We start from the raw sequence: 25,244 nt of genomic DNA, 5'->3' as shown, positions 1-25,244 counted from the left end.
TATCCTATATAATAAAAGCCTACTATGCTAAGTGTCTGGTGGTCTGTTCAACCAATCAAAGCATAATACACTAATGATATGCTAAGGCCGCTCAACCGCTCACTATGACATGCACTGACCACCAGGGGGCAGATGGTAGATCAGTCGACCAGTCACTATGACATGCACTGACCACCAGGGGGAAGATGCTCCAACTAGTAGGATAGCTTGCTGCTGGGGTCTGGCTGATCGGGACTGAGCGAGATGGGCCTGACATACCCTGGAGCCCTCCCACGGCCCATCCCAGATTGGCCAACCTCCGCATCCCTCCCCAGCCCCAATTGTGCACAGCAGGGGTTCCTCGGCCTGGCCTGCACCCTCTCACAATCTGGGACCTCTCGGGGGACGTTGGAGAGCTGGTTTCAGCCCAATACCACAGGCCAAGCTGAGGGACCCCACCAATGCACTGGTCCTCTAGTATGCATATAAGATCTTTGGTTAATCTCTTCCTGCCCTCCCCTCTTCCCTCTGAGATTCATCAGTCTGTTCCAGTTGCCATGCCTGTGTGTTGAGCATCTGCTCACTGGTGGTCAGTGCGTGTCATAGCGACTGGTCGGCTGAGGGGTGTCCCTCAGACCGGCCTGCACCCTCTCCAATCTGGGACCTCTCAGGGATCGTGCTTAAACCAGCAGTTGGATATCCCCCTTGCAATGTGGGACGACTGGCTCCTAACCACTCACCTGCCTGCCTGCCTGATCGCCCCTAACCACTCTGCCTGCCAGCCTGCTTGCCCCCAACTGCCCCCCCTTGCCAGCCTGATTGCCCCCAACTGCCCCCTCTGTCAGCATGCTCACCCTCAACAGCCCCCACTGCCAGCCTGATCGCCCCCAAATGCCCCCCCCGCCAGCCTGCTTGCTCCCAACTGCCCCCACCTGCCAGCCTCCAACTCTCCCCCCCGCCAGCTTATTTGCCTCCAACTGCCCCCCCTGCCGACCTGCTTGCCCCAACTGCCCCCCCTGCCGGCCCGATTGCCCCCAGCTGCCCCCTCCGCCAGCCTGATCACCTCCAGCTGCCCTCCCCTCCTGGCCTGATCGTCCCTAACTGCCTCTGCCTCAGCCCCGCCACCATGGCTTTGTCCGGAAGGACGTCCGGAAGGTCTCCCATAAGGTCTCCCTTTCTAATTAGCATATTACCCTTTTATTAGTATAGATAACAATAACATTACATATTAAATGACTGAAGTTAAACTTTAATAAGAATACTCAGGAAAAAATTAAAGGTCATTTTTACCAACACAAATATCAGAGACAGGGTAATTAGGCTCATGGAACAACCATTTATATTATCATAAAATATCCTTGAAAATGGTATAGCCATTCTAAAAGTATTCTTGATATTTTAACATTCAGATTTCTTATTTAAATTATTGTCTCCAAGTCTCTTTTTAGACATTACTTTGCAACAATAAGTACATGTATGTTCAATGTTAAACACTGCACTTATGGTTATCAATACCACAAAAGTTTTCCAAGCATCTGATTTAAGGAAAATTTAAGTCATATTAGGGAAAATTTTAAAGCTCTAGTATAGCATTATTTTATAATTAGACTTTATAGGTAAATCTTATAAAAACATGTTCTTGAGATATAAAATATATTCTTACAAACCATCCAGCTATTCACAATACAGCATTATAGTAATTTAAAAAAAGAATAAAAGTAAACTCACCTGAGCTCCTATTGCACTCGTTAACTTGAAGATATACAAAACTATGTCTAAAAATGGCTGTAAAATAAATTATAAGAAGGTATACATTAAAAAGAACTAGGTTACCTAGATTGATAGCTAATACAACATTAAATACAAAATGCTATTTAATATATAACATGTAATTGTTAACATGTAGAGTTCCTACTGTGTATAATGTACTGTAACAATATGTTATCAATTATTAGATAAAAGGCAGTTCTTATTTTCAAAAAATAGAAAATGGAAAAGCCTGACCAATGTCTACTGACTGGTGGGAAAAACTTTATCACTTTTCATCAACTAAGATAGCTCTACTATGGTAACTGACCATTAGTAACTAAGAAATTTCTCAAGGTAGTGCAAAGACATAAATAAAATGATCCAAGTTGTAACCCCAAATGTGCTACCAGCTTTTCTGGTTTCTATATATCTTCACCTATAAAATGAGGGGCTCTTCCTGCTCTTATTACTGTTTGATTCTATTATTTTGTCAGAACATCTATATGTTGAAATAACATAGTAAGCCTATTTATGAATATAATCTTCCGATATAAAATTAAAATTTCTAGAACTAAAACAATACATTAAGAACCTCACATAGAGACAGCTCAACTGACATGCTAAAAGTGTTTTTTGAAGTGTTTCTCAAGAAATCCAAATTGTGTTCATTCACTTAAGTTTATAGCTACCCCTTTTTAACTAATATATATATTACAAGGATCAGGGACTTGGTTTATTAATTGGCTTGTACTAATTTCTTTTTGCCTTATAAATTATCATACTTGTGAAATTCAGGTACATTTAAAAGTTGATAAAAATGACTCATAATTTAAGTCAGAGTTCAAACAATAAAATAATATTAAAAGCAGATATATTGTAATGCATAGCAATTAATTTGGTATTTTATTCTACTGCAGATGTGACAACACCTGAGCTATAGACTTGCTCAAGTGCCAAGATGTAAAGACTAGAAGTCGAAAAACTTTACATATTACCCCACACACACATATAGAACAAACTTTAAGTATGGTAATGGACTGATAAATCTCAGAGGGAAGGGGGAGACAGGAAAAGATTAACCAAAGAACTTACATGCATATATGCATAACCCATGGTCCCAGACCATAGTGTGGTAGGCCAGGGGGAGAGGGGTGGGATGGGGGTGGCGAGCAGGCGGGGAAAGAGGGGACATCTGTAATACTTCCAACAATAAAGATAAATTTAAACAATAAATAAATAAATGTGGTAATGGGTGAAAAGAAAGCTGAATTACTGAACAACATAGTTTTGTCAGAGTTCCTAGAGTCTGGAGTCAGTTAGCAAAGGCTTCTAGAGAGCAGAATAAAGACAAGGTTTGGCATGAAGTGAAAAGGTATCTTAGCAATGGGCCTATCATGAGGAGTGAATCGCTTGTGAATACATATTACTTTTCTAAGAATTGCCCATCCTCCCTCCATCCACGTGGTTGAAGCACAGCATTCCTGTTCTTACACTGTGACCAAGCCCCTTGCATATGGATATCTGGATCAACTGTTGCCAGAGGCAAAGGTACTATAGATGGTCCAGTCTGAGACAAGCTCCCACCCCAGACCAAGAGCTGTCATGTGCATCCAAGTGGGAAATGGAGCATCATCTAAAATGAAGAGGGGAGAAAATGCTGTGTAGATAGTCTCACAGGTACCCACTACATGTCCAAGTCCACAAGAGGTAATGGCCAAGAAGAGAGCTTCACGAGAAGACTAGAGCAAAAGCTAAGGGTGGTGAGATAATATGAATGAGATAAGAACTGAGGAATTAGAAGGAAAAATTGGTTAAGGCCTATCATCTGAAAGAACTTTGGCAATATTCTGGGAAGGGGGAGAAACAGTAATTAGAAAACTGAAATAAATTAGTATCTTATGAAAGTTTTTTGACTATTATTTAAATAATTTCAATTTAAATAATTCCAATTAGTATCTCCAATAGAATTAGAGATACTGAAGGAGAGAAGTAGGCAGAAGGAAGTGCTAGCCTAATGGTAATGGATGTAGAACTAGAAGCATAAATTGACTGCAGATCTCTTAACAATTGCAGAAAATAGACAGGTCAAAAGATAAAAATGTAAATTTTTGTTGTTTTACTGAAATCAGCCTGAATATTCTTATGAAATCTTTATAAGACACTAAATTCTCAGTTCTTAGCTAAAGCACATTATAAAAATAACATAAAAAATTAAATAATTATAGTTAAAACTATAACTCAAATTTTCTTATAAAAGTATTAAATATTTACAGGATGCTCTTATATGAATCAAAACAATCCTACGTAAACTTGCTGAGATTCAAAATTTAATAAATTAACAAGTAATAATAAAAAATTAAGAAACTTACCTTACTAAGATTTGAATACAGATCAACTACACTGTTACAAAACTTTTCTACATCTTGTGTAAGCAGCTGGTCTGGGTTAGCTATTCTGTTGTCCAGATTTCCCATTTTATAATATGTGAAAGCTCTAAAATAGCAATAAGAAAATGACTTTAAAACAAATGATATTTAAAAACTCACATTATACTACTTAGTTCATATTAATAGAAACAGAAAAGTTTGGAGCTGGACGAGACCCCAGAGATTGTCCTAATTTACTTTAAAGATGAAGAAACAAGTCTAGAGAAGGATGACTTGCCAATTAATGGAAGAGCCAGAATTATAGATTCTAAATACTGAGTCTTTCCCTATATGTTTCTGGGTCTATGAGCAATGTTCTTGAAAACATAGCCAACAAAAAAGAAAATCTACATCTCAACATCATAAGTATTACCGTTCAATTTAAGTATTTTAATATAAAAATATTACTTACTGGAGATACTCCTCATAGAGGTATTTAGTTAGCCTTACTCGGAAGCACAGTTTGAGCTCATTTAACCCAAACTTCAAGAAGTTATTAACCAGAGAGATCTAAAACAAACAAACACATATTACTGATTTTGCTTAATTTCTACTTACTAAATCATAATGTATTTCTCTGTCATTGGCTATGTCCCCAAATCCTATGATTTTTATAAATTAATAGTCCAAATTTATATAATTCAGTTGTTTTACTTAAAATTTACAAAGATACAAAAAGAACATGCTAAACCAAAGGCTCTATTATCCTGATATGTTAAACTTTACTTGGAACTTAAATTTTAGAGTATGTTAATATCATTAATTCTGAGAAGTCTCTTGCTACCTTTTATTTTGGTAGAAAAAAAAAGCTAAATGTGTCACTTTCCTATCTAATGTAAAGGTCTTGCTTTTAGAAGTACTGACATTTATGTGTATACTTTCTTCTTCCTACTACTAGTGTTACAACCCCAGGTAATGGAATTCTATACATGTTGCATCTGCATTTGTTTTAAAAAGTAGTATAGACCGACCAGCATGGATCAGTGGTTGAGCATCAACCTATAAACCAGGAGATCATAGTTTGATTTCCAGTCGGGGTACATGTCCAAGTTGCAAGCTTGATCCCCAGTGTGGGGCATGTAGGAGGCACCCAATAACGATTCTCTCTCATCACTGGTGTTTTCTCTCTCTCTCTCTCCTTTCCCTTCCTTTCTAAAATCAATAAAAAATATATAATTTTAAAAAAGTCTTATACCTACAGATTATTTCTAGAGTCATATTTACTACTTTTTTCCATCATTATATTAAAAGTAGAGGCCCAGTGCATGAAATTCATGCATGGGTAAGGTCCCTAGGCCTGCTGGTGATCAAGGCCAATTGGGGCCTTTGGCTGATGGCTGGGGCCTTCCTTCGTTCCATGGTAGTCAGCACACGTCATAGCAAACGATAGAACTCCCGGTTTCCCAGTGGAACTCCCGAGGGGACACTCTGCATATTAGCCTTTTATATATATAGATTAATTTTTCCATAGTTCGAGCCATATTTACATAAAATTTTTATCCAAAAAAACCCGATTTTATGCGGAATCTGTTTTTGACTGATAGCTAAGCTACTTCTCTCAGCTTTATTAAATCTGGCATATAATATAATTAATGCATTTTACAATCAAGTTCCTCCTTTTAACTCCTACATTTAAAATACTAAAATTCTTATAGTGCCAATAAAATGGAACAAAAACCAAAGCTAAGAAAATCACTTATAATATAGAATAAATACTCACCTTTATTTTTAATAAATTCAGATAATAAATTCCAGTTTAACTTAAACTATATCAGTGGTTTAAGTTACTCTAATATTGTGGCCTGAAGCAATAAATCTAAATCAGGATGACTCTGTGCCCCCCCCAACCTCAGCCCTGTGGGACATTTTTGATTCTCACACTGGGGGGATGGGGGGGGGAGGGCGATACTACTGCCATTTAGTGGGATGCTATAAATATTCAAGAAACCTTGGCTTAAAGGTTAAAAAAATCCACATATGTAGACATTCTTTTAATTTTTCAATCTAGTGTAAAGGTTTACATTGAAATGTTCTACAACAGTTATAAAACTAAATTCAAAATAGGAACTTAGTATCATAAATCTTTAAAGAAGTTAATAAGTAAATATACTTAAAGATTTTTGGAAGATGCAATTTTTTTCCCTGTATAAATTTAAAGAATTCCACTTACGAGAGGCATGGCAGCGATGAAGTTGAATAAGTATCTCTTGAAATCTTTTCTGCTACGACCAATGATACCACTGCAAACCACCACATGCAATGCATTAGTTGCAAAAGAAGCAATATTTTACATTAAGAAAACTTCTGAAAACAGCTGTAAAATTACTCTTGCAAATTTGTATTGAATCAAAAGAATAAGAAAAAAATATGCTAAATATTTTCTTACAAAAACATGTTTCCAACTTTTGAAATTTTATCATTTTAAACAGCTTTCTTGAAAATCACTCTATATAAAAGTCAACATTAAATAAGAGTAACTAGTTCTTTCCTTAGTAAAAATTTTAATTTTTTAAAAAGACTTAGGCGCCTTTAGGGTTTAGATGGCAAAACAATTAACTCTACAGACTCAGGAATGGGTTACTATGGATAAAACAAACTAATATTTGTTTTTAAAATGTTTTAACTTTCTGATTCTGCCTTGTATGAACACATAGACTAATGAGAGATCAGCAAACTCTTACTATAAAACTCTTTATTTTAAACTTTATGGGCCATAGGGTCTCTGTTGCAAACACTCACTTTTCCTATTATAAAACAAAAAATTCCAAGAATGAACTGGCGCTGTCCAAATAAAATGTTACCAGAACAGACGGCACTGGACTTTGACCTACACGTCTACTTTGCTGACCCTGAGACTAAATAACTCAGTAAATCAATACGGTTCCTCAGTCTCAAGGTCTGTTAACATACTTCAACTAAACCAGCTCCTCTTTTTTAAATCTGTTTTTGATCAATTTTACATACTTATTTGTTTGAAAGTATCCATTAAGAACTTTTAATGTAAGGGTTCCACTACTTTTTTAAAAAGTTTGAAAGCCATTAATATCATGGAAGTAAAGAATATTTGAATACTGTACATCTATGATCCAGTAAAGAGACAGAATTTATTTGATCACACACTTTCATCAAATAACATTAATACTTCAAGTATAAATAAATTTTGAAAAATACTGCACTAAATTATTTAAACCTAACTACACCCACACACACACAGACACACACACACACACAATGGGTATATGATAGAGAAATAATTTGCTTTTAATGAAGGATTAGGTGAATAATGCCAAGTTACATTAGCTGATCTTTTAGAGGGAAAAAATAATAATTCCATGGTCAAATAAATTCAGAAAACCCTGGGTTAAACAAAGCTAACAAATCTTTACCGAAGACCTTCTCAAAGCACTTAATGTATATGTGCATTGTAACTCTCTGAGAGGACTTTGTAGCATGTAGCATTTCCTCTGTCAAAACTAGCATTCCACAGAACATACTTTGGGAAATGTTACTTTAGACTGGTATAAAAATCAATAGTCCAATTTTGATACAACTACTAAAAAGTTAAAAAACTTAAGTTGAGCTAGAAAAAAGTTAAAATAGAACCACACTAAAGTGTTGTTTATAGCAATAAGAATATTAGAGACACGAAGCAATTAAGACAGAACAAAAGGTTTAGAGATTTAAAATTGTTTGAACCAAACTTTACATAAAAGCAAGTGCTTTAGTGCTGCCCAAGCTGCGAAACACACAAAATTATAAAACTTGGTAAAACACATGCCATCACTCAGCAATTGTTTACCACTGGAATAGCAGCTATAAATTTAAAAAATGGTTCCTTGAATAAAGCTTTATTTCTGCTTATTATTCCACTGCAAAAAAAAATAATAATGAACAATAATTTTATAGTAGCCCCAGTCATTATTACTTTCCATACATATAAGAATCTTATAAATAAAAAGGTAAAGATGCTACTTGTAGCCAAATGGGTGAAAGTAAAATATATGTCGATGATTACGTATAACAGCAACAAGATAAAAAGATTCACCTCCATATCATGTAATTACCACAGTTTCTTAAAGAAAAGGTGTGTCCTATTTAAAATGTGCCCACACTCCAAAGTAATTAGCCACTGCTAACAAGCCTAAAAGGTATAAAAGGATATTAAAATGAAGTACACTAAGGACCAAAACAGAAACAGATGAATCTAAACCTAATTTGGAAGACAAAGGGAAACAATAGATAAATCCATTTACAATGTAGCTTTAGTAGCAAGTTAGAGAAATGTGTAAATTTCTCAAATAATGTTCCATTTTATGAACTCACAATATTTTAAAACTTGTAATTTGACCAAATATAAAATAGTTCATATTTCTGCAACAGCAGAAACTCAAAAATATTTATTGAGGAGAAAATTAACTTTAAAATGATCATTTCACAATTGGTAAATTTGGATTAAAAGTACTGTATAAGGAAGTTCCTTATACTATTCTTGCAACATTTTTGTAAGTTTAAATTGTATCAAAATAAGCTTTTTAGAAACTCCTAAATTTTTTAAAAAAAAATTTTACAACTCATAACTAAAATTGCAACAAGATGATTACTCTACAATTAAAGGCTGGCTCAAGATACATAATAACTTTCCTCTAGCCACAATCACCAATTAATTTAATGCATCACATACTCTTAGTAAGGCATTTTCTACAGGACAGTAAGGCTTTGAGAAAATATGTATTGGCATCTATTCAATTAAAGTTGGAAATCTCTAGTTTAGAAGAGTAAATATGGATTACAAAAACCTGAAATCAAAATCTGAATAAAAGGGAAAAACTTTTAAAAATAAACTAATCTCCTGTATTATACCATGATTCTGCAGGGTTTTAATATGTAATATATGATGAATTCTACAGATATTTAATACTAGAAGCCCGGTGCATGAAATTCGTGCACGGAGTGGGGGGGTGAGTGGGGAGGGGTGTCCCTCAGCCCAGCCTGCACCCTCTTGCAATCTGGGACCCCTCAGGTAAGGTCCCTAGGCCTAGCCGGCGATCAGGGCCTATCGGGGCTTTCCTTTCCCTGGCTGTGTGGGATGCGATTGCTTGGTTGGCCAGGGCCTCCCTCTGCGGGGCGATCGCTAGCCAACCCCACACACCCGCCACAGCGTCGCTGGTCGGTGGCCTGGGCCTCCCTCTGTGGGGCGATCGATCACGGGGCTCCATGATCGATCACTATGCAGAGTAAGGACCCACCTACCCGGCCAGGTAGCCTGGGCCTCCCGCTTTGGGGCGATCGATCGCCCAGCAGAGGGAGACCCTGCCCACCTGGCCAGGGCTCTGCAATCAATCGCCGCACAGAGGGTGGCCTGGGCCTCCCTCTTTGGGATGATCACAGAGGGCCCTCCCATCGATCGTCCCGCCAGCCAGTGGCCTAGGCCTCCCTCTTTGGGGCAATCGATCGCCCTGCAGAGGGTGGCCTGGGGGGATGGCAGGGCCTCCCAACCAATCGCATTGCACTCGCCTTGGCTGGCCTGGCACAAGTGTGTGTCATAGCGTGGTCATCCAGAAGGTCGTTCTGCTGTTCAATCGTTCGGTTGATTTGCATATTACGCTTTTATTATTATAATGTTACTCAGAGTGGATGTAAGCTATATATTTTTGCCACAGGTAATAGTTGGGGAGTCTATTTTTATTAACAGATATGGCATCTAAATAATACAGCCATCAAAGAAAAGGCATAAAATTATATGTAAAAGAACATCAGTTTTCTCTACATTAAATATATAAAGAATTCCAATAAAACCGATCCTGAACATATGAACTATATTTAGGTTGAAATTCTTAGATTTGTTAGAGACACACAGACACAAAACTGACCAGACTCTGCCCACAGACACCTACAAACCTTGGAGACCAGACACTCAACAAGCCCTCAAATTAGCTTCTAACAAGATTTTTAGGCCTTCACTTTTAAATATGAATACACAGCCAAGAGTAGCAAACTGCTTGAGAAAGCCTCTAAAAAGATCAGAACAACAATCAAAGAATCATGAAGGAAACAAACAAAAAACAATGCTATAAAAATGAACATCCAAACAAAAAGATAACTCTTGGAAATAAAAATATAATGAAAATGCTCTGGATGATAAAGTTAAAAGAAACTTCCTAGAATATAGAATAAATATCCTAATATATAAAAACCCAGGATCCGTAATGTCCAAAACGACCGAAGGCTCAACCAAATGCCAGGCTGCACGTGCAGCAGGCTCAGTGGGTGGGGACTGGTGACCGGGCTAAACTGCTGACCTCTCCGGGAGAGAGAGAGGTGGGGCTGATCAGTGGCTACCACGGCTTCTGGCAAGGCCCAGAGAGAGAGAGAAGCCGCGCCTCTCTCTCTCTCTGACAGATCAGCAGTTCATCCCACTCACTAACAGCCTGGGGTGGCTACTGATCAGCCCCGGCCTCTCTGATCAGGCCTGGAGACACTGACTGGCATAGAAACCCACCAATCAGAACCAAATCTGAATGAAGTGTGAGAAGTCAATGACTGCCTAGGAGGCAGAGCTCTTGACTCTGACTGGCATAGAAACCAACCAATCAGAACCAAATCTGGGTGAAGTGTGAGGAGCCAATGGCTGCCTAGGAGGCGGAGCTTCTGACACTGACTGGCATAGAAACCGACCAATCAGAACCTAATCTGAGTGAACTGCAAAGGCAGAACCTAAGGTGGGGGCTGAGGAGGGGTTTTAAGGGTAACAGCTGTTTGGTGTAAGGTGTAAGAAAGCGGTTCAATTTTTTAATGACCAGTTTGGCAGTACAGTGCATATGGCTGGTTACCAGTCCAGATATAGGGATTATGTATTTCTGTCTGCCAAGAGCATCTCCTCCTGCTGAAAAAGGCTTTCCCCCACCTCCCCTTTTAAGCAATCCTATCCAATATAATCTATCTATACTAATAAAAGGGTAATATTCTAATTAGACTGGGCCGACCGGCCATCTTCTGGAGGTCTGACTTCCTTCCGGACAAAGCCATGGTGGTAGGGGCCAGGCAGAGGCAGTTAGGGGCGCTCAGGCCAGCAGAGGAGGGCAGTTGGGGGTGAGATCAGGCCGGCAGGGGATTAGGGGCAATCAGGCTGGCAGAGGAGGGCAGTTGGGGGCAACCAGGCCAGCAGGGTAGGGCAGTTGGGGCAAGATCAGGCTGGCAGGCGAGGGCAGTTGGGAGGGAGATCAGGCCGGCAGGGGAGGGCAGTTAGGGGCAATCAGGCAGGCAGAGGCAGTTAGGGGCGACCAGACAGGCAGAGGGGTTAGGGGCAATCAGGCAGGTGAGCAGTTAAGAGCCAGATTGCAAGAGGGATGTCCAGTTGGAGAGGGTGCAGGGTGGGCACAAATTTCGTGCACCAGGTCACTTGTTAGTAATAAAAACAGTATAGAGCCCAACCGGTGTGGCTCAGTGGTTGAGTGTCAACCCATGAACCAGGAGGTCACAGTTCAATTCCCTGGTCAAGGCACATGCCTGGGTTGCAGGCTCAGTCCCCAGTAAGGGTTGTGCAGGAGGCAGCCAATCAATGATTCTCTTATCATTGATGTTTCTCTCTCTCTCTCTTTACCTTTCCTTCCTCTCTCTGAAATCAATAAAAACATTTTAACAAAACAAACAGTATAGAAATTATAACATAATCAGATGATCAATCCAGGATGCCCAACACTCAACTAATAAGGATTCCAGAAAAGGTATAGATAAAAATGGAGAGGAAGAATGATGGAAAAGAGCCCACCTCATACCCAGTGCAATGAGGTAAAAAACAAAAACAAAACAAACAAATCATATCAATATTCAGTAAAATTCCCAAACACCAGCAGTACATCAGTAACAAATAATCATAAAAACTTCCTAAGGTTAAGAAACAGTGAGTTCTATAGAAGATAACAGGCAATACTTTCCAAATTCTGACAAAAAGTAATTTCCAACTGGGAATGTATAAATATAGCTATATTACCAATCAAGTGTTAGAGAAGATTTTATCAGATCTAAAAGGTCTCAAAAATTTATTTCCCTTGTACCTTTTCTCAGAAAAAGACTGAATTTGCCAAAATGAGAACATAAACTGAGGAAGAAGAAAACAAAAGATACAGAAAACAGGTTATTTAATGCAACAGAGAAATATGAAAGAAACTCCCAAGATCATGATAAAAGCAAATTTCAAACAAGACTGCTATTTAGTGGGCCTAAAATGTAATCCATCCTGGTTAGAGCAGGAAGACAGGAAACTAACAAGAAGCATAGGGTGGGTAGTAATAGACATAAAATCAATAGATTATGTGGTATATTTGACCATATTACAATACTGAGACGATTTTACAGTGTTGTCAATAAGCTTAAGTTGAATTAGTAAGAAATAGGCAAAAACCTAAAGCACACAAAACCTTGCAATTTCTAAATGCTAGGAAAAACAAAAAATTGTACATAAAAAAAAAAACTACCAAAATATATGCTATGTGGCTCGGCTATAAACAATAGTCAAAATCAGGTAAACAATAAATTCCAATTTAATAAAATTTTATAACGTAACAACACTGAGAGGGAAAGGATGAGCATGGGCATGGGTAACAGTGTAAAAAGCTGATTCTCATCTTCTAAAGTAGGAAATAAACACATACTTTAAAACTGAAAAATCTAGAAACAGTAACACAAGTATGACACACTGTAGGTCCAGAGATTTTTTAAAAAAAGAGATGAAACAGTAAAAAGAACAGAAAATGACTGGCTCCAGGAATGACAGTTATGACTGGGAGAAATGGTGCACAGGATTGATACGTTTGTGACTAATTCCTGCAAGGCTATCTGACATTAAGTTACGTTCACATATCATTTTTAAGTTGTTCATATATTACTTTGATTAAAACCTTTTAAAAGGCCTGGGACTGACCACAGGTTTCAGAGAGACTTGTGTTGAATATAGGAGCCTACACAATTTACACATATTTAGAGGCATGTGATTAGGGCTTTAAGCTTATGCAAAAAACCTTTATTCTCTGAGACAGCTGAGTCAGAAAACATGTACATAAAGAAGGCATTCTTCCTCTTCCAACAAATCCTCTAAGTAGTAAATCAAGGATATGAGGAGAAAAATATTTATTTCAAACTTTGGGAGCATTTAAAAAGTCTAAGTACTATCATTCCAAAAGTTATCTTAGGTTAAGTATTTAAGACATTTTCTGATAAAATATTACATACCAGCAAACAAATTATAAGAAAAGTTTTATTCTGATATTCAAATTGGTATTATGAGGAATAAATTCTTTATCAACGTATGTTTTGTTTTTAGATCCAAAATTATCAATTGCAGTAATAATTAATATGTAAAAGACTATAGTAATAAAATGTATAAACACTAACTTCAAAAACTGAAAGAAATGCCTAAGAATTGTTTTTCCTTTTAATCAACATTTTCAATGTGATTCCATAAAATGCTTTGATATTTTCCTCCAAATTATCTCATTAATTTTAGTAATCCAACGTGATGACTTTTTAAAATCCCCAATAAAGCATTTATTATACTGCATTTTAATTTTCCTCTTATTTGTCTCTAACCCTCTATAAATTGACAGCTCTGCAGGCCTGGATACAGGGAGGGTCTCTCCCGTTCATTAGTATATCCCTCTCATAGAGTTCCTGGCACATAGGAGACAATCAATAAATATCGAAGTAAATGAACAGAGACATAACTTGACTTAAGTATTTACCTAATGTAGAATATATTTCTTGCTCATTAAGATATTATTTAAATATGACTCAGATTAGTATTTCATACATATGGGAGGAAGGTGAATAGAAAAGTACCTTTCAATGAGTGTCCCATTTTGAATCATCCAAACATCACAATATGTTCGAGACACCAGCATAACAGCAATAAGCAACAAGTAACCTGTCTAAAATAAATCAGAAACAGTAAATTAAATAAATGCATTTTAGAAAGTTTAAAAAACGAACAAATATTACCTTGGTAAAGATTTTTTATTTCTAAATTCAAGGCTTTATTTTAGCTTTAATACAATTGGGAATATTTTACCTATAGGCAATTTAAAAAAAATTTTTTTAAATAAATGGAAAAGGCCTTATAGATCATTTAATTTAACTTTCTTATTCAGAATTCAAAAGTGAGTCCCAGGCAGGTTAAATGACTTGCCTTCATACAACTGGTCAGTGTCAGAAATTAGCAGTATTTCTTAAATTACCTGAATCACATGTATTATGATTATCTTGTATTTTTAATATATTACTAATAAAGAAAAATGATAATAACCGTCAATATACAATTAAACAACAAATATGGAAGACTATAATTTTACCTAAGTAGAATAAGTTTGGTTCCGTTTTTTAGGAAAATCTCTAAGAGTACTTCTGCCCTCACAGGACTTTCAATTTAGTTATTAAGGCAAAATTTACACTAAAGAAAAAGGAAGAAAACAGACCAATGTAGGTATATTTGCATCACTTCATGTGCTAAGTAACAGGATGGGAAGGCCTGGGGTAGCAAAAGAGAGTAAAGGCATTAGAAATACATTAACCATACCAAGTAAACAAAGGAAAGAATGAGGATTATGAGTAAAAAAAGATGAATGACTTAATGGAAAATAAGTGGATTAAAACCATATGAATTACAGTATAGCATATCCAGCAGAGTTTAGACAATATAACTACTGAAAGCTTGTAGGTAGAACAAAATGTTAAAGGTACTGTTTAGAAAACATTACTGAAGCAATGCTGTACAAGACAGATTATCAAGGGGGAAGAGATGAGATACCAAGTGGCTGTCTAGTAATCAATTATCTCTGTGTAAGATGAGAATCTACCCTCCAACCTCCAACACACATTCAAAGCTGACCTTAAACCTTCTAAACAGGAAGAATATGACAGTAACACAGAAGCTAAAGTCAGGGAAGCTGGTGTGTGGCAGGGGGGGACATTTGTTGAATAATGTGCTTAATTTCAAAGTTATTAAATTGAGGGGCAACTGCATCTAATATTTATGTAATTTTTGCAAAACAAATACGTACTTTAAAAGATGAAGGTACTAAAAATATAGCCCTTTAAGTGAAAGACAAGGCAGGGAGTCATACACAGAACTAGTGAATGAAGCCATAAGAAGGTGTGAAATAAAGTCTGTGATTGAGCTATGACAAATGCTACCCCAATGTTTGCTAGAAAGAAACATACCATCTTTCTACCCTATCTTACCATCTCAAAGTTGGATATTCAATTGACAGTACAACCTATTGATTTTAATAAATGTTGTCTGTACAGTTAACATTACATTTTAACTGTAATGTTAACATTTAATTCAGACCTTTCATACAGTATCAATCCTAAATTAATCACTTCAGTTATATAAAGGTAACATTAGACAAAGATAGTTTATTTATTCCTTCATTTTATGCTATGGGCTTAATTTATCCTTAAAGTAAGTATCAAGTTTACTTGTGTCACTTTAGCAAAATCTGGCTAACTTTAATTATTGACAGTCTTTATATAAAAGACTAGAGGCCCGGTGCATGAAATTCGTGCACAGGAGGGGGGTGTGTCCCTCAACCCAGCCTTCACCCTCTTCAATCTGGGACCCTTCGAGGGATGTCAAACTGCCCGTTTAAATGGGCAGTCGGACATCCCTCTCACAATCCACAACTGCTGGCTCCCAACTGCTCACCTGCCTGCCAGCCTGATCACCCCCTAACCACTCCCCTGCCAGCCTGATCAATGCCAAACTGCTCCCCTGCCGGCCCGATTGCCCCTAACTGCCCTCCCCTGCTGGCCTGGTCGCCCCTAACTGTCCTCCCCTGCAGGCCTGGTAGCCCTCAACTACCCTCCCCTGCTGGCCCGGTCACCCCTAAATGCCCTCTCTTGCCAGCCTGGTTGCCCCAAACTGACCTCCCCTGCCGACCTGATCGCCCCCAACTGCCCTCCCCTGCAGGCCTGATCGCCCACAAATGCCCTCCCCTGCAGGCCTGATCGCCCACAAATGCCCTCCCCTGCAGGCCTGATCGCCCCCAACTGCCCTCCCATGCTGGCCATCTTGTGTCCACATAAGGGCGGCCATCTTTGACCACATGAGGGCAACCATCTTGCGTGTTGGAGAGATGGTCAATTTGCATATTACCTCTTTTTATATATGATATAGTTAAAATCACCACTATTCCCATTATTAATGGGTTTGCAAACTATGACAGCAATTGAAAATCTGCACTGATATAGAATTTCTCTCACCTTCTGATATATATGAATTTCCATATATTCACATGTAGTATTTTCATTTCTCTTTTCATAAGTCAGTTAATCTATCCCTACCTCCAATCTTTTGTGATTTCTATAGGAGTTTATTTCACTTTCTTGAACTAGGGTTAAATTTGGATTTTCATAGCCTTCAAAAATGGTTCATAAAATAACTCTAGAAAAAACTGGCAGGTTGGCCAAGTTAGGCTCTTCTACCTCCTTACTAACTCGCAGAGATCTATCCAATGTCTCACAGTCATTTTGTAGTCAACAAACCCCTACTAAGTAGTTAAATAAATATATACTGTTAACTAATGAGGGGGAAAATATAAGAATCTTTCCAGAGAAGCTTGTATTTTAAATAAGAACTCTCCAAAGTCAGGTAGGTTGTAGAATAAGAAAAAAACTAACTATGCCTGAAGAGTCCTGGGAAACCTTCACAAGAAATTGAGCATTAAGCTATTTTTTTTACAACGTATTCGTTACATTTAAAAAATAACTTAATTTTTTGTTGGGGTGGGGGCCCGGGATGTCACAGAAATGAAGCCATGACAGCACACAGCCTGACTAAAACATGGCAAAGAATTTCTAAGCAGATGATATTGAAAGAAAGGTCAAAGTCAGGTTATAATTTATCCTATAAGAATAAATACCTATTTTTCAAATTAGGATTTTAACTAGTTAGGAAAGGAGAAGCAAAAAGACCAATTAAAAGATTATAATAAGCCAGTAGAAATGGAAAGAGACTAAGTTAAGAGAAACTCAAGGATTCTTGGAAAAACATTTAAAATACAAGGGAGGAAGTATATTTTAAAAGTTTCAGTGTGATCTCATTTTTATTATGTGCTCACACCAAAATAATAATAGAAGTTCTCTCTGACTGGGAAGCTAACAGGCACCAAGAAGAAAAAAATATCTATCTGCATTTTCTAATTTTTCTTCAAGGAACACATTATCTCTATCTAATAAAAAATAAACAAATGTTTTTCTTTTTTGAGTTTCATAAGGGTGGAATCACCACGACATGGAAGTGAGGGGGAAGGAGAGCTAGTCCAGTGTGATGGAGGAATGTTTGTTCTCCTTGGGAATCACAGTGTTTTTGGAGCATCTTATTATTTTCTTGCTATTAATAGATTATAAGGCAAATGCTTTTTAAAATTTGAACAATGGGACACATCGTAAGATAAATTTGGCAGAAAAGATTAAAAGGGGAGATTCTCTGAATGAAGTGAGACTAATTAAAGAACACTATGACATACAGATAAGAATATTTAGAAGAAAAATCGTCAGATCCCAGTGACAGAAAGGATTAGGTATGAGGAGAAGAAGAGTTAAAGGTGATGGTACTGATGCAGCCACTGTGGAAAACAGTATGGAGTTTCATCAAAAAATTTAAAATGGACCTCCCATTTGACCCAGTAATCCCATTTCTAGGAATATATCCCAAGGAATCAGAAATATCAATCAGAAAGGATATATGCACCCCTATGTTCATAGCAGCACAATTTACCATAGCTAAGATTTGGAAACAGCCTAAGTGCCCATCAGCAGATGAGTGGATTAAAAAACTTCAGTACATCTACACAATGGAACACTATGCTGCTGTAAAAAAGAAAGAACTCTTACCATTTGCAACAACATGGATAGACCTGGAGAGCATTATGCTAAGAGAGATAAGCCAGTCAGAGAAAGACAAATATCACATGATCTCACAAGCATCTAACAGACTGTCAAATCTCAGAGGAAAAGCAGAGGAGGGTGAGAGGGGGGGATAAGAGATCAACCAAAGGACTTGTATGCATGCATATAAGCAAAACCAAAAGACACAGACAGTAGAGGGATGAGGGCATGTGCTGGGGGTGGAAGTAGCCGGGAGAGGTCAATGGGGGAACAATGAAACAGATGTAATACTTCAAACAATAAAGAATTTAATTTTTTTTTTTTAAAGGTGATGGTATTTTTAGTTATATAAAAGGAAAATACTGGAGTGATTAAAGATGGAAAACACAGCAATATTTTATTTTTTAATCATTAAAAACACTTATCTGTAATACTTTAAACAATAAAAAAAAAATTTCAGGCCAGTAAAAAAAAAAGATACATCAAATAAAGATAATCTTGATAAAAGGGCAAAGAAAGGGATAATAAAACTTTATTCCTACAACCAGCTCACTGAAAATATTTAAAATTTCAGATATCATTTTGGTATCTTTTTAAAAAACTTGTTTAATAATTTTACTAAACAATGTCACCCCAATAAATTAAATAATTTAAAAATATATAAATAAAACATATTTAGTCAAATATGAAGCAGTAACCCTCAAACATATCCCATATCAATGTGGCTTGCTAATACCTTAATGAAATAAAATGATTTGTCTTTCTAAATTTAATCTTGTTTTCATTATAATAGAGCACCACAACTTAGGGTAGCTGCACTAATGTACTCTAGAATGTTAGATAAAATATAATAAAATAGTATTTCATAAATAAGAGAAAACTATTTTAAAACTGGCACTGAACAATAAGGATACTTATGTGACAATGATTTAAAGACAAAAATTTAGTAGTCATCATAACCCATATGGAAAACATTTCACCTGTAGTATAACAAAAGCTTTATAATCTTATTGTTCTAATTTCATGTAACCTTTAAAGTTATAATTTAGTAAGACTTACCTCTTTACAAAATGTTCTAGGGACCATGATTTTCAGAATCCGTGAGAGCCTTGAAAAAAACACTTTGTCCACCATAGCGCGCTCTTTTTTTCCTTCTTTCTATATTAAAAACAAAAACAAAAAACAAAAAACTTTTAATATAGCTATAACAAATCTACAACAAATAAGATTAAAGAACCATGTATCATCTAAGTCAATATAAACAACTATCAAGACATTAATTTGAGAAAATACAGAATTGTACTGCTCTTCATATTCAAACATGCTTTCAAGAAAATAAGATGTTACCCAAAACAATAAGCTGTGTTTGTTTTTTTATCTTGAACATGAATTTCCCTGATATCAATTGCAAGAAACTTTTAGATTCCTAAATTTATCATTTAGCATTTCTAATATGCAATTTGCCAATTCACTCTCTCTTCCTCATAAATTCAATGACAGACAAAGTTTCTTCACTCACACAGCTCATAGAGCAGGGGAAACATAAAAGTTAATAAGTAAATTGTTACAGATAGACTAGGCAGGGTCATGAGAAAATGAAGAATGATTCAGACATGATGATGAGAAAGGTCTCTTTGGGAAGGTGGCATTTAGGCTGAGATATAAACAAAGTGAAGCTATGTGATCAGCTTGGAGGGAAGAGGGTAGTGAAGCACAGGAAATACCAAGCAGAAAAACCTAGTGGTGGGAATAAAATTGGAGCAAGATGATAGTATTGCTAGAGCAAAGGAAACAAAAATGAGAAAGCTGAAGGTAGGCAAAGACCTAAAAAGGACAGAGGTTATTGTCAGTGTAGAGGGAAACCACTAAAGATACTTAAGAATAGTAATTAATCTTATTACCCTCAGACATTTATTCATTTTGACTGGTTTGCAATAATAAGGACAAAGTGATATAAACTGGGTATGGTGGAGGCTATTTATTTTATTACCCTTGGACTGTCTGGAAGAATAGGCTGGAGGAACTTCTTGGGATAAGTAAGGCAGTCCAGAAGGAACCCATCCCCTACCTAGACCCTTCCCCCATCTCCCATAATCACAGCTCAATTATTTGTTAATGACTATACTATTAATACCCAAGATACAGTAAATTCTATTAGTTAGACAAACTTTAGTATAAATAAGCTATAGTTAAATGAGCAACTATCTTGATACCCTATAGGAGGCGTCCTCAAACTACGGCCTGCGGGCCACATGCGGCCCGCCAAGGACATTTATCCGGCCAGCCGGGTGCCGCTGCCTGTCCTGCTTAGCAGCCGACTCGTCCCGGGCCCGCAGTGCGCATAGGAATTTGTTCATAGTTTTTTTTTAAAACTATAGTCCAGCCCTCCAACGGTCTGAGGGATAGTGAACTGGCCCCGTTTAAAAAGTTTGAGGACCCCTGCCCTATAGTGAATAGTTTTTGTACTAAATTAGACTAGTAATAAGCTACCATCTAAATGTCAGACACTGTGCTAAGTGCTTTATAATCCTACTAGAGGCCCGGTGCAGGAAAATTCATGCACTGGACGGGGGGGGGGGGGGGGGGGGGGGGGTGTCCCTCAGGCAGGCCTGTCCCCTCACAGTCTGAGAGCCCTCAGGAGGGGGAGGCAACCCAGTGATCAGGGGAAGGCGACGACGCCCCATCACACCTTTGCTGCTGCCACTGTTACCTGAGCCTCGGGTGGCCCTGGGTGGCTGGGCAGCTGCCATGGAGGCTTGCCTGCTCCTTGGGCCGGCCCTGGGCAGCTGAGAGTCTGAGGGGACTGGGGGACTCCGGAAGCAGGCGTGCACCTGCCATCCCGGCAGGGCTGAGGGGACTGGGCGCTGCCATCTTTGAGGGTATGGCAGTCAATTAGCATATTCCCTCCTTATTGGCTGTGGGTGTCGCCATCTTTGAGAGTGGGGCAGTCAATCAGCATATTCCCTCCTTATTGGCTGTGGGCACCGCCATCTTTGAGGGCGGGGCAATCAATTAGCATATTCCCTCCTTATTGGCTGTGGGTGCTGCCATCTTTGCGACAGCATGAGGGTCAATTAGCATATTCCCTCTTTATTAGATAGGATTAGGCACAGAATATAGTACAAAATTATAGACCAAGAAAGGAAGTCTTAAGTTTATGTTTGTAGAATTAGATCAGGAAGACTGATAAAAAGAATTGGATAAAAATCAGCCTAGAGGAGGAGAATAGGCTAGCTAAGTAAGTAGAGTAGGGCTTTTTTGTCTGTTTTATTTACTGCTGTGTCTGCATCATTTAGAACAGTGCCTTGGGCCAAGTAAATACTGAATCAATGAATGCATGTATGTGTAAGTGAAGTAGACTGGGCCTATAACTCAATAGGATGAGGTTTGCAGTCTTCAGTAAGGTTTGAAAGACCTGAACTCTATTCCAACAATTGCAGGATAGGCTGATTTTTATCCAATTCGTTTTATCAGTCTTCCTGATCTAATTCTACAAACATAAACTTAAGACTTCCTTTCTTGGTCTATAATTTTGTACTATATTCTGTGCCTAATCCTATCTAATAAAGAGGGAATATGCTAATTGACCCTCATGCTGTCGCAAAGATGGCAGCACCCACAGCCAATAAGGAGGGAATATGCTAATTGATTGCCCCGCCCTCAAAGATGGCGGTGCCCACAGCCAATAAGGAGGGAATATGCTGATTGACTGCCCCACTCTCAAAGATGGCGACACCCACAGCCAATAAGGAGGGAATATGCTAATTGACTGCCATACCCTCAAAGATGGCAGCGCCCAGTCCCCTCAGCCCTGCCGGGATGGCAGGTGCACGCCTGCTTCCGGAGTCCCCCAGTCCCCTCAGACCCTCAGCTGCCCAGGGCCGGCCCAAGGAGCAGGCAAGCCTCCATGGCAGCTGCCCAGCCACCCAGGGCCACCCGAGGCTCAGGTAACAGTGGCAGCAGCAAAGGTGTGATGGGGCGTCGCCTATTCTCCTCCTTCAACCTAAATCTTCCCTTTTACTTCACCAAACTGAAGAAAAGCACAAAGAAAAGGCAATATACACCAACTACCTTAAAAAAAAAAAAGTTAAACTTCTACTCTCAAATTTTTTCTGCTGTCACTGCCTCCCTGCTTCACCTCATCCCATCAATAACCAGTTCTCCATTGCTAACTTGAAGTGAGATAGAGTAATTCCAAAGTGAAATGGCCATCTTCTGACTTAAACAGAGCACTACCTATTTCTACATGGGTTCACAAAAATTAAATAAATAAGTAAATAAATAAATAAATATCTAGGGCAAACAATGAGGAAGGTTTAAAAAAAAATTATAAGATAGTAACACTGAAGCATTAAAACAAAAAACAGCTACCTGGTAAATAATTCCTCCTCTCTTTTTCTGTTCCTGTTGTCACTGCTCCTATTTCTTAAGCTGTCTGAAAGCCTGCCTTGATTTTCATTACATTTCAATCCATGAAGGGAACTATATACTTCTTAAAGTCCTCATAGGGTTTTCTGCAAAAAAAAAAACAAAAAACAAAAAACACCACCTGGACTGGAGGGCTGGCTCAGAAGAGCTCAAGAAATAGAGATGCTCTACCATTCTTGAACCTTAATAAAATTCATACGTGAAACCAATCTAAATGATAATACCTACAGAGACGGTACATTTTGTAAACAGTAAGCATGTGTTTTAAAGTTATAATTGACTTTCCCCACCTCTAAATTTCCCAGTATTTTTTTAAAAATACAAAAACCACTTTGATGCTATAAATTTAACATGTAAATTATAGAAAAAGCACACAAGCCATTAGATAAAGACCAGTTAAGAAGTTGAAGTAATAATGTAACCAGAAAAAAATGTATCTAATATTCAGGAGGCAACAAGGGCGTTGAGAAGTTCCTATTTATGTGTCAATCACTTGGAAAGGAGAGATGAACTAAAACTGAGTTAAAAAGACAGATGTTTGAAATAGCAAATAAAATAAAAGGCCATACAGTGCTGACAAGAGTGTAAGCATTCCTGTATGTTGCTTGGGAAAGTGTAAACCAGTGCAACTATTATGTAGCACCTATCGAATGTAAAATGTACACTGACTATAAAATGTAAAACCACCCATCAAATTTACTTTTAGGGACTTATCCTACAGATATTCCTGCACATATTCCTAAACACATAAATGAAAAACAAACCTTCACAATGTTTATAATACCGTAAAATAAAAATACCTACATGTACATCAATGAGATATTACAAACATTTTGATAAATTTATGCAATAAAAATCTACACAATTATAAAAATGGAAGCAGCTCCTATTCAGATAGCAGAATACTATAGAGCAGTTAAATTAATCTATAGCTATCAACGTAGATCTAAAAATGTGCTGGAAAAAAGGTAGAATAATACGTATAATGACTCAATTTATAAAATGTTTCAAAATGCAAAATAATTTTACCTATATTGTTTATGGAGTTATACATATCTATACCTCAAAAGTATAAAAATATACATGGGAATGCTAAATACCAATCCCAGCACACTGTTTACCTTATGTGTTTTGAATTTAACAGCATGTAAATTACAACAAAATTAAATAAAAAAGTATTTTAAAATCAAGTCACTTATCTCTATATACTATTTTCTAACTAAATTCAATCTTTTTCTCCTTCTTAAATCTTGTGTCTTACAAAAATTGTTTCAATCCACCCCATCCTACCAGATTATAACAAACTAGAGGCCTGGTGCACAAAATTCGTGCACGGAGGTGGGGGGGGGGGGGGCGTCCCTCAGCCCAGCCTGCACCCTCTCTAATCTGGGACCCCTTGAGGGATGTCCGGCAGCCCGTTTAGGGATGTCCAGTGGGATCGGGCCTAAACAGGCAGTTGGACATCCCTTTCACAATCCAGGACTGCTGGCGCCCAACTGCTCGCCTGCCTCTGCCTAATTGCCCCAACCACTTCTGCCTGCCAGCCTGATCACCCCCTAACTACTCCCCTGCCAGCCTGATCAACGCCTAACTGCTCCCCGGCTGGCCCAATTGCCCGTAACTGCCCTCACCTGCTGGCCTGGTCACCCCTAACTGCCCTCCCCTGCCAGTCTAGTTGCCCCTAACTGTCCTCCCCTGCAGGCCTGGTTGCCTCCAACTGCCCTCCCCTGCTGGCCCGGTCACCCCTAACTGCCCTCCCCTGGAGGCCTGGTCACCCCCAAATGCCCTCCCCTGCAGGTCTGGGCCCCCCCCCCAACTGTCCTCCCCTGCAGGCCTGGTCCTCCCCCAACATCCCTCCCCTGCAGGCCTGGTCCCCTCCCCCCTCAACTGCCCTCCCCTGGTGGCCTGGTCTCCCCCAACAGCCCTCCTCTGCTGGACCGGTCACCTAACTGCCCTCCCTGCTGGCCTGATTGCCCACAACTGCCCTCCCCTGCAGACCTGGTCTCCCTTAACTGCCCTCCTCTACCAGCCCGGTCACCACTAACTGCCCTCCCTGCTGGCCTGATCGCCCACAACTGCCCTCCCCTACAGGCCTGGTCCCCCCCTCAACTACCCTCTCCTGCAGGCCTGGTCCCCCCCAACTGCCCTCCCCTGCCGGCCTGGGTCCCCCCAACTGTCCTTCCCTGCAGGCCTGGTCCCCCCCAACTACTCTCCCCTGCAGGCCTGGTCAACCCCAACTGCCCTCTTCTGCTGGCCTGGTCACCCCTAACTGCCCTCCCCTGCAGGCCTGGTCCCCCCAAACTGCCCTCCCCTGCAGGCCTGGTCCTCTGCAACTGCCCTCCCCTGCAGACCTGTGTTTCCCCCCAACTGTCCTCCACTGCAGGCCTGGTCCCCCCCCCCGCCAACTGCCCTCCACTGCAGGCTTGGTCCCCCGCAACTGCCCTCCCCTGCAGGCCTGGGTCCCCCACAACTGCCCTCCCTTGTTGGCCTGGTCTCCCCCAACTGCCCTCCTCTGCCGGCCTGGTCACCCCCAACTGCCCTCCTCTGCTGACCTGGTCACCCCTAACTGCCCACAACTACCCTCCCCTGCAGGCCATCTTGTGGTGGCCATCTTGTGTCCACATGGGGGCAGCCATCTTGTGTCTTGGAGTGTCGGTCAATTTGCATATTACTCTTTTATTAGATAGGATTTCAATGAAAAAAAATCCCTTAATTGCTTTCCCTCATAAGTAACATATTCACTAAAAAAAAATTTAGAAAATTCTGATTAGCAAAAATAAG

The 25,244-nt window shown here is 39.0% G+C and overlaps 1 protein-coding gene across 2 annotated transcripts in view; it reads right to left on the bottom strand.

Moving 5' to 3' along the window:
- Positions 1-25,244, bottom strand: part of ABCD3 (ATP binding cassette subfamily D member 3) — an 86,223-nt gene that overhangs the window by 35,135 nt on the left and 25,844 nt on the right. The window contains exons 1-7 of one of the 2 annotated variants that reach the window (XM_080655669.1): positions 22,407-22,491; positions 19,095-19,193; positions 13,989-14,077; positions 6,325-6,394; positions 4,567-4,664; positions 4,098-4,221; positions 1,708-1,764 (exon numbers count right to left, since the gene is read on the bottom strand). In XM_080655669.1, the coding sequence (XP_080511795.1) occupies positions 1,708-1,764; positions 4,098-4,221; positions 4,567-4,664; positions 6,325-6,394; positions 13,989-14,077; positions 19,095-19,169 (513 nt within the window). In that variant the 5' untranslated portion in view covers positions 19,170-19,193; positions 22,407-22,491. Of the gene's footprint in view, positions 1-1,707; positions 1,765-4,097; positions 4,222-4,566; positions 4,665-6,324; positions 6,395-13,988; positions 14,078-19,094; positions 19,194-22,406; positions 22,492-25,244 lie in introns of those variants that run through there. The other variant, XM_080655668.1, reaches the window with a different exon arrangement.

The sequence above is a fragment of the Plecotus auritus genome (genome assembly GCF_963455305.1).
Source record: "Plecotus auritus genome assembly, chromosome: 2".
Taxonomy (NCBI): domain Eukaryota; kingdom Metazoa; phylum Chordata; class Mammalia; order Chiroptera; family Vespertilionidae; genus Plecotus; species Plecotus auritus.
Note: the sequence above shows the minus strand (reverse complement) of the source record. Positions and strands in the feature narration are given on the sequence as shown.